At 41.9% G+C, this 10,764-nt stretch overlaps 1 protein-coding gene across 1 annotated transcript in view; it reads right to left on the reverse strand.

Annotated features, from left to right (window-relative positions):
- The window catches only part of LOC144149597 (ATP-binding cassette subfamily G member 4-like), a 73,760-nt gene that overhangs the window by 6,765 nt on the left and 56,231 nt on the right, over positions 1-10,764 (reverse strand). The window contains exons 6-10 of the mRNA XM_077681236.1: positions 7,129-7,274; positions 5,532-5,655; positions 3,719-3,833; positions 2,641-2,807; positions 1,830-1,919 (exon numbers count right to left, since the gene is read on the reverse strand). Of these exons, the coding sequence (XP_077537362.1) occupies positions 1,830-1,919; positions 2,641-2,807; positions 3,719-3,833; positions 5,532-5,655; positions 7,129-7,274 (642 nt within the window). The remainder of the gene's footprint in view (positions 1-1,829; positions 1,920-2,640; positions 2,808-3,718; positions 3,834-5,531; positions 5,656-7,128; positions 7,275-10,764) is intronic.

Below are 10,764 nucleotides of genomic sequence, written 5' to 3' on the forward strand. Positions count from 1 at the left end.
ACACTTGCACATTTGAGAGCATTCCACTCATGTGTTGTTTAACCACAGAAGAGTTGGCAAACATGCCAGTCCTGAGCCGGCATTACCTTAGTTTGAAATAATTATCAATTCAATGTGAAGCATAGCATGATGCCTGCGAGTAACTTCTTAATTCCTGCTTTGTTTCTTTAAATTAAATGCACGAATTCCAATTGCAGTTTTTTAACGACGCAATGAACGCAGCTTTCAACTGAACTGTTTCTATGGCACACAGCTCTCCCGTCCTTGGTACCGTCTCAAAAGAAACCTCTCTGCCAAGTTATTTAATATTTTCTACCTTGTAACCAAGAATTGCCTGCCAGGATTCGAAACAGTGAAGGTGAATCCTAAAATTTCTCGAAGGCATGTCAAATACACATGTAGTTACAAACGCTGTATAAAATTTAAGGCGCTTTCAGCTGTCGTGACCGTTACGAAACAATTCTAGAATTCACGCTTTCATTTTGTTTTCTTCTTCAGCCAAATGCTTTAAAGAGACACACCCAATCCCGCGTTAATAAAGCATGCAGAATTTTCAGTGACATAGTTTTTTAGTTGTGATAACGACAGAAATGTTAGACTAAAGGAAATGAATGCTGGACACATGTGAATAATTATTACAATTTGATTCCGAAGCAGAGTTGAAGTGTACAGGTGAGGGAGCTTGGTGGAAAATTGAAAAAGAAAACACTGAATAGGTTTGTTTGCCGATATCCAGCACAAACAATTCTTTTCAATCAGTGCGGTCACACGCTGGCATCTAGTGAACTGTTACTGCTTATTTTCGTATCAACGAGCTTAGATTGCCCACATCAAAGTATAGAGTGCACCTAATATAAAAATTACGCAATGAAGAAATGATATATTCAAGATGTTCAGTGTTTCTAAACGTATAAAGTGATTTCATTGAGTACAAAATTCAGAAGAAGAACAAAGAGGGTCCTATAAATGTAGATGTTTTTTGAAGATTGTACTATCGCATTAAGAGTATAGCGTTGAGTAAACATCGCGTAAGGCCGCTGATACAAATTGACCCTTTATGAAGGCTATAAAAATTGGCATATGACATGGCACAAAAGCAATCATTTGAAGTACCCTCGCCTTTTCTGCCCGTCTGCCGCGGGCTTTCAAACGCTCGGCAATCAGCTGATAACAGGCAGCAATTTTTGTCACTGAATGAACAACTCTAGGCAATGGAGTATTCATGATTCAGTCGTAGTATTAGCAAGATAATTTTGTGGGAAATATAAAAAATCAATGACGAAATATGACAAGTAAATATAAACAAAACAATCAAATACTAAAAGATATCTGAAAACATGGTGAAGTGATTTTCGAAGTATTTACAGCCCGGAAAAACAAGCCCACTGCAGAAGTTAATACGAAAAATGGCTGCAAGATGTCAACTGTGAAGAGTGACACTTCAGAATCGGTTCACTGATTATCCATTAAAATGTTTGTGTTATTTTGTACTCAGTGTTAGATGTGGGATGACTTGATGTCTCCCACAGAGCAGCGCAAGCCAGTTCTGGAAGTTTCCGCAAACCGACCTCAACACATCTTGTGCATACAGTACTTGTGACATCAAAATGTTTTAAAATGACCCTGTAAGTGCGCAACGGTTTTGTGTTACGAAATTCAACAATCATCCCCAATTTGATTATGTTATTCTGCAAAATAAAACCAACAAAGTAAGAACCATCAGAATAAATATGCCGAGTGTGTAGCTGAGATAAAGGTTACATTGGCAGAACCGTGACACAAGAACTGCTACCAATTCCGCGATGTCCGAAAAATATTTGTATTCTCACCGGATTTCTAATGAGAGAGACGCAGCAGCGCTTGATGAGAACTTTTGTTTGGACGCAAAACGAAGCTGTATTTACTAGCCGGTGGTCCTCCTAAGACAAATAAAAGGAAATTTTAATTAATCTTTTCTGAAAAGTAGTGGGGGCAAGCAATCTGCAGGTAACTGTAAATGTGAGCAAGGCAGCAAGCAAAAAAATCACCAGAGGAGCATTGTAGTCATAGCACATAGCCCACAAATTACATCTGTTCCTCGTCATTTTCTAACGTGCGTATCTTCCACGCATGCATGTGTGGGTACGTGGCTCAGCAGTCTAGTTTATTAGTACCGTATGACCAGCTAATTTTATCTACCAAGCCCATTAACCACATGAGCATGTGTCATTTCTTAGTATGCGGACGGAGCTAAGAAACTTCACCAACGTGTTTGCCTTTGAAGCATTGTTATTTCAAAAGTCACCAAACCGCGGTCACATGATAAACTTAAAGGTAGTTTAAGTACTGCCGAATACACCTGAAGGCTATATTACAGATTGCTTTAGGCATTCCATCAATGAAAGCTGTAAGAATGCAGGGGTACGTATTTAGTAAATGACCCTACAAAGAAGAGCCTGGCTTTTTTGCATACAACCAGCATACACCTTCATTGTAGCTGGTCAGTTTTTCCGTTGAATGTTTATTTTTTAATTTTATCTAATGCAATAACCTATGAAATTGTAACTTCTAATTACAAAAAAATTTTTAAACCGTTTGTTTAAACGGCCATTATTTTAGTTTGCTGTGACAATCAATTTGTAGTTGCTAGCGAGGTTTTACCTTTTTTAGCAAGGGTGCTATTACTGGCACCGGTTCGTTGAGATCTCCACCTCCATTTGAAAGTGACTTTGGTGCAGGATTATACCGTACGAGTTCACTTTGCCGCTGTGTACACCTCGCCAGATCTTCCTTCACGTCGCCGTGGTCCCCCGAAGCGACTTCTATTACTGTGGGTTAAGAAAAACAGGGAAGACTTCAAACTGCAACATAACATTAGTTGGTGCCCCCAGTAGCCAGCGCAAAAATTTGCTTCTGAGGGGTTCATCATCACTCCTTAATTGTAAATACCTTACTGCCTTTTCCCCTTTTGGCATTGTCTTCTACTACAAGTATTATGCCAACGGGCTAATACATTGACAGTATACATTTTGGTTACATGTCCAAGCCATCAAGCTTAGGATAGAAGGCTGTTGCAATAGAAGGCTATAACGGCTTAGTTTTGAAGATATGAATGCGAGAGTGTGGTAAACGTAATTTTAAGCTGGCAGTTTTAACCTTCCTGTAACAATAACGACATTACAAAGAGATGCTTAGATGGCCTCGGCAACTTTTTACACCACCCTTTTGCCATTAGTTCAATAATATTTCGCATGCGGTATGTGTCATACGAAACCAGATGTTGTTTTTGGAAAGTGTCACGAAAACCATTTCATAACCACCCACAAGAAAGCCTTCTAGCGTGTGTGTATTTACTTCCTCAAAAATGACATCCACAGTTGACAAAGCGAGATGGCACCTTTAAGTCTTATTGAACTTGTTCAGTGTTACCGTGTACGCTGTAGGAAACGCAGCTCGACTGATGATCTTGATTTCCTGATATTACCACGGATGCATTTAATTTGAAGCTGCTGCGTTGCAGCTTTACCCCGAATATTGTTGGGTTCAGCACTTTGACACGATCGGAACGTAATGAGTTCAGGACTGCCAGGTCTCATAAAACAATAGGCCGGACTCATTTAACCCTACACAGAAAGAGCAGTAAACACAAGGATAGCCGTAAAATTTAAAACCAAAGAAAATTATCTGAATAAAGTAACAACACGACTTACAAGAAAACAAAAGAAGCGAAGTTGCGTACCAAAATCAGCGGGATTGTAGAAGGGTGGACAGTGGAGGTTGTTCGCTGTAAGATAGGTTAGGAGATCGCGAGCACTGCCGTTGTAAATGCAGTAGCCGTCAGCGAGGACGTAGAGCTGGGAAAAATCAAAACAAAAAAAAGACTGATGATCTCTGCTATAGCCTTCTAAAAATACAGCTTAAATGAACCATGACGACAACATGTGAGCTTGTTTTACAACAAAATTCTTTCTGTTGAAGACCTATTGAACTGCGTTCAGACCCAAGACGTCAATTTTCCGAAAAGAATAATCAACACAGTGAGAAACATTTGTTGTTGTTGTGATATGTAGTTATGAATGTTAATTACACTCCATGCCTTGACCTTTGTCAACGCCGGAGGGGAAGATGAAGGTATTTTCCACTACCTCAGGTTAACGTTAACGGCGTCTTTGGTAGCGTAGCTAACATACTAGTGAGATCGATGCTTCCAGCATTCGAACTTTCGGATCAAGCACAACCAGAGATACCACTTTGATCCCATATTTATGATTTTGAGCGGTTTCCTTTGCGAGCACCAATTTCACAAAGTCGTCTCTGTGACTTGTAGGAGAAGTGTGATAAAATTACTGATCAGTGGCCACTGTTTCATCTGTTTTCGCTAGTACACAATTTATTTGCTCACATTTTGCATGAAAATGCGGGTAACTCATTTTGATGCGGATATTTTTGGGATGAACCGAACATCTATCCTGGTTTATATTACGCACGTAGCGATCGTCGTTTATAAAAATAAGATATATCAAATATATATTTAGGAAAGTAGAAAAAACACCGGCTTGCTCGTTTCGGTGGAGTTTGTGGCCTGTATTCTGCGAGAAATACATGGCCGGCCATTGGTTATGTAATCGCTACAATTAACCCACCATATAGGCTCGAAAGGCGCTTACTGTGCACGTATTATTTAAAAAATGATCAATTTCGTGTTTGCAACCATAAATACAAACGCTTTAAAGGGGCACAAAACCGAGATGGAAAGTGTAACTGTTTGTAAACCTTGTTAGACGACTGCGAACTAGTAAGGCACGACCACCTGAGGGAGAAGCTGTTGCCGCATTTCGCATGCGGTCCTATAAGCCAATTAAATTCCACCCCGGAAATTTATTTTGTTACTAAGTACACAAGTTTTTTCTGCGGAGAAATTCAGAATCTTTGGTGTAAGAGAGCTGTGTTATACATATAGCCCATAGGTGTGTGGGGAAGCGATGCATGGCAGTACCCTGACACCCTTTCCTTTGCAATATGAGGTCGGCGATGGGCATGTTTTTAAGTTTATTTTCATTGATGAGTGGTAACTGTTTAATACAATCCCAAAACGAAATCCCTATCCCACATGCACAACTTTCGTTGCTTGGCCTGCACTGAATGGGCATAAGAAGAAACTTCTCTTGAACCTCAAGTCCCATTCATCTGAGGGAGATATTTGTGTGCACACACACTACACAGAGGCATACCTGTATTTTCATTTGATTTTTACATAAAGAAAAAAACGTCGTTTTGAACAATGGATGTCAAAGGATTGAGAATTATGCCCAAAGCGCTGATATTTTCTACAGATCATTCCCGCACTTCATTAATTTTTTACCTCCCTGTTGGCGAAGCGTTGCTTCGCTTCGTGAAACTTGAGAAGATCTAATTTTTTACTTTAGCGAGAAAACTTTCTTGTAGCAGTGGTGAGAGACACTGTACAAGGGAATGAGGAGGAATTCTGACTAATGAAAGGATATATCTTTAAATACTTTAAAGAAGGAAATAAATTGCGACTTAATTATTACCTGGTCAAAAAGCTGGAAAATCCTTGAGCTCGGCTGGTGAATGCAGCAGGCTACAGTATGACCCCTCAGTGCAAACTGTTTTAGTGTCAAGATGCACTGCAATGAATTCGAGCTGTCCAGACCACTGCAGAAGAGGGTTGATAAAAAGCACTGAAGATAATTCGGCCAAACACTTATTCTGCCAGCATGACATCAAGTACAAGGGACAAACCATGAGAAGCTTTCATTTATGTTTCAGTTTGCAAGCCAGAAGAGTTGAAAGCTTGCCTACTCCCCCATTTTTAGAATTGATGTGTCTTCTTGGGCAAAGTTATTGCTTTAGTTTAGCTTCTCTAGCCCTTAACTTATTTTTTTTCTGAACGTTTTCGAGTACTCTTTGATCTAGGAGAAGCCATCTCCTGGAATTTGCAGTGATGAGACGATACAACAGCTGTGATTGACTGTTGTAAAAGCATTCATTCGGAATGTGTGCGAAAGCGTTTCAATTATAAATTGATGATTGATCCACACATGACATCTATGCTTTTATTTTGAAGCTTAAGACATGCACACGCTTCGATATTGATTTATGGCACTAAAGTTGATTGTGATCACTTTACAAAAGGCTATTCCTGAAATGCTGGAGTATAAAAGCTTTTGTTAAGATTTACTAGAGGTGTGCAAATATCAAATTTAGGACTCTGAACATAAAATGAATAGGAAAAGCCACCTACAAATCAAATTGAATATGTACGTGTACGATCAGCAAAAGCTGACTGCGAACAAAATGGAATACTTTTTATTCCGTCTAAAGTTGCTTTACTATGTACGGATCTTGTACTAAAAATGCTATCGTACGCACTCCGGCCGTGATAAATCTAAGCAATAATTTGCTAGTGCTTTAAAGAAGGATATAGTGCAGCAGTGGAGAAAAAATTTGGGATACATAAAAAAATTTGGGATATATGCTATAAAAAAGTGCGGGTTCTTCAACATGCTCTGCATAAAACCACATTTGAGTGGCCGCAGTCCTTCATTGGATATAGGCGGTGCTGACCGTGCTGGTGGCTTTTAATAAGAGCACGCTACTCCAAGCAGGGCCAACAAGGAATATGTCTTAATGCCTCAGCAATGCTACTATATCGACAGGAAACTTCATTTCGACCTACAGTTATTACACAATTACGCAAGTACCGTTCCACTGCAGCTAACAGACACAAGTTCAGCCTCCTCGTGCTCCTGTTCCTCCACACTGTGCAAATATTGTGTTGCTGCGGCTATTTCGGGAAGGACAAAATAGAAGGAGGCTCAAAAGAGAACTAAAACAATCAATGCTCTTAGAGTGTAAATAAGTTCTGAAGTCAAACTCGCTGAAGAAAGCACATGATCTTACGCAATATCTAAGCCCGACCTTTTCTCAGAGGTTCACGGGTTTATCTCTTCAGTGGAGTGATACACCAGATGTTCCGTTGACATTCTTAACTTATGTCCAACTATAGAAGCAGACTTCTCTGTACGTGTATTACATTCCCAGTTCACCATTAGGCAATATTTTAATGTATCTTTAGTTGGACCGTACTTCCCGCCAGAAAGTACAGCAAACCAATATCAGCTTTACCTGGTTGGTTCGTCCAGGAAGAGCACAGGTGGGCTGTTGATTAGTTCCTGTGCCAGCATGACCCTCTTGCGCTGACCCGTGGACAGGTTCTTTACGTAACGGCCCTCGCAAGTGTCCAGCCCCCACAGCCGGAGAATTCTCGACACCTGCATGATCCAGATTGTTAGTGGAAGGACAGGGAGTTCCTATCATTAGGTGTCCATTCCCTGTTGGTCAATATCCTAAGCTACCAAAACAGAGACTGAATTCCAGCATGCTAAGAATCTCATTAGCGATTTGATCGTGCACTTCAATCTGTCACGTTCCAGTTGAGACACTACACACAATTAAGATAACTGTTACAGCGAAGCTGCATGTGTCTACTCCCCCTGTTCTCGCACCCATGCAGAAGCAAAAGTCGGCGAAGACCAAATCTCGCCGACTTGTGTTCAGCGCAAGAAAAAATTTGTAAGAATTTTTTTCCTCCGCTGAAGGGTTTTTAGGGCCACCGCATTTGTTATGTATTATATTGCCCCCAGAAAAATAATTGCACCCACCTCCCCGCGAGGGGAACCCTGTGTAGATGCGACACATCGTGGGGTTCACTTGGTGTTTCAGTTGGATTGATTCTGAAATCGCGTGAAACGTGTCGGGAACGCGTATGATTATTATGTTTTATTATTATTATTATGTTTTATTGGCCAATCTTGGTCAATCTCTATAAGTGGTATGCCTGAGGCTTCGCTGTCGCAACGACCTTTACTCCATCATTGTTGCTGTAAGTGGGAGCTTCTTTTCTTTTATTGCAAGTGTTAATCATTGCCCCATCATGCGTTGTATCAGTAGCTTCTTGACATAGTTTGAATGAGTCAAGGATATAAGGCGCGTTCGTAGCATTTCCTTTTGTCTCGGTTTTGTGGCGCAGTGGGAAGAGCACCATGCATGTACCTCGCGTTCCGCCCACAGGGTCGTGGGATCGAAACCGGGCGCCGCTATTATTTTTTTTATAGTGTAGGGGGAGGGGTGTGGACGGACAACAACGCCGTATGGAGGGACAAGGCGAGTGAATAAGATGCAGTCGCATCTAAAATGTCCCCCCAGCAGTTTATTTTTATTTGGAGGCGAATCAGAATTTATGGGTATCGATGTAAGAAGGGACTTTGTAGGCTGGCTTTGGCACATAGTGAATTGCGTAGCAAAGCGGGGCCATCTATGGAGGGAGTATAGCTACAGCCAACCTCTATATACTCCTCTCCAGCTCCGCAACCTCTTTGCCGAGTCGTGTATACTGTCGCCACACATTGCGACTACATTACTCCTGCCATTGCTTAATGGTGCGCCCTCCCCAGAGGTCACCTGTGGAGCGCGCTAGAGCCTGAGCAGAGGTTCGCATAGCTGCGCTGTGATAAAACATCATTCTCTCTACCCCCCAACCATGTGTGTCCTTGGTCTGTGAAGTAGAGATCAGACCACTGTACGTATAACTCAAAGTAGCAAATCCCCAATATAGCGAAACCCCAATATAGCAAATTCAACCGGACCCGCAGCTTCCCAGGGTGAAAGGGATATGATATTGTCACGTGACACTCAAGAGATCGAATCTCGGGAAAGGTGTATTTAGAAAGCAGACGCCGTCGTTACTGCTACAAAAGCAGGTTGATGGAGGCGAAAAGCAAAAACGCCCGTGTGGAAGAGATGTCGACGCACGTTAAGATCTCCAAGTGGTCAAAATTAATCCAGAGACATCCACTACGGCGCGCCTCATCGTCTGCGTTGTGTCGGGGCATTAAACCCTACAATCAATCAATTAATAAGGTTGATGCTGCTCAGCCTAATGAGTGGAAACTCGGAGTTCATCTCCCTTCTCTTAATTCCGTTGGTCATCGACCAGCATCGTTCCACAGGAGGAGATACCCAGAGAGGGAGGGATTGGACACCTGGATAAACTGCTATGCTTCGCTTCAGTTTCTAGGGAATCTGACGAAATTCTGCGACACAACTCTTTGGCCACAGAAGCACCGACCGGGTGCCTGTTATGAAGGAGGAGCAGCAGTAGCTGCACCCCGTGCGTGGTACGGCTTGAGGCGGCTCACGTGGACGAGCTGAGGTGCTGAGTGCCTAGACGATGTCAGAGGCAACAGAGGCACAATTTCATTGGTGACGAGGGCGACGGCCCGCTCAATGCGGTAGGGGCCAGGGAAGGAGGACATAAGCTTTTCATACAGTCCAAGTAAGCGGGAAGGAGTCCACAAAAGAAGCACAGAAGCACAGCGTCTTTCCACAGGAGCACATACCCAGATAGGGAGAGATTCGACATGTCGATAAGCGCCTATGGTTGTTGTTAGTTTTAAGGGAAGCAGGCCAAATTCTGAGGCAATTTTTTTGCTAGTTGTGGGCAGAGGCGTCAAATAATCAACATCGGTTTTCTTCCAGTTCAAGTTTTCGAGCACTGTATACATTTGTTTTGAACAAACTAAATATGCCCGTATATGAACAGGAAGAGCCCCCGATAATCGCATGAACAGCCCTACGTTGTGTCTGGAGTATTGGAATACCGATACCACTAGCTAATTAAGGCTTTAGAGTGTGTCACAGTTTCCGTAACACTTCCTTTACGCGAAAATATTTGGCTTGGAAGCCAGTATGAAACCGAAGACAGCGAGCACTGAATCTTACCGCCGTTAAAGTGAGCACTGCCATAAACTGCAATTGTAAATCTTAAGAAGCATTCTATAACAATTGAACTCCCCAAGACTTCAGCGTACTGAAACCTCGCCTTCGCACGCCAGAAGCTGCTAGCGACGCACAGTGGCACGTCAGAGCCGGAAAATTGTGTTGCTTGCTATGGATGATGCTGCTACAGTTTTGTCAGATTCTTGGTTTTCCTCACCGAAAAGGCGTACGCTACTTATGACTTATTTTACAGCAACAATTTCTGGTTGGCTTCTACATATCGGTCTTGTGGTACCCTTGTTTTGAATGTAACGACAAAATTAAGGAAAACTGGCCTGACTAAAAATGCATCATTCCCTATTAAAAGTCGCCCTAAATGGCTGAAACAATTTTATTGTTTGGGTTTCGCAAATTGAAAGCAGTGTTTTCTGCACCATTAAGGAGAACTGTATATTCAAGCGGTCGGGTATAGATATCTTCGGGAAGATGAGCACCATATAATTTACATTACTTTAGGGTGGGGAGCGCGGGGTCATGCAAACTTAATGGTTTTTAGAGGATATTTCGTATGACTTCATCGGGAATGCCAGTTATACAGTGCCAGCCTCAAACAGCAAGGTTTTTCTTATATTTGGGACGTAATTTGTGTGGGCTTCGCATATGAATAAAAATTGTAGCTGCCCCTTTGGCCAAAATAAATCCAGATTCTTTGGAATGCTTGCCAATACATGACTCTGAGTGCAGACAGTTCCCAACAGCATTGGTCACACATAGGCTCATGGCAATTCTGGCACCTTAGATGTCTGCCGAGCGATTTGGTGCAATACTTTGCGTTGAAATGCATAGTATGTTAATATTAGCAATCCTCGCATTTATGTGAATTGTTAAACTTGTTTGACTTTCGTGCCAACTTACTGTTTGCTCGACTATTGTCATAGATAACCATCCCGGAAGAAATTCTTGGAAATACATAACATAAAAATG

Source organism: Haemaphysalis longicornis, unplaced genomic scaffold (assembly GCF_048455015.1).
Source record: "Haemaphysalis longicornis isolate Haplotype H1 unplaced genomic scaffold, Haemaphysalis longicornis Haplotype H1 scaffold_8, whole genome shotgun sequence".
NCBI lineage: Eukaryota > Metazoa > Arthropoda > Arachnida > Ixodida > Ixodidae > Haemaphysalis > Haemaphysalis longicornis.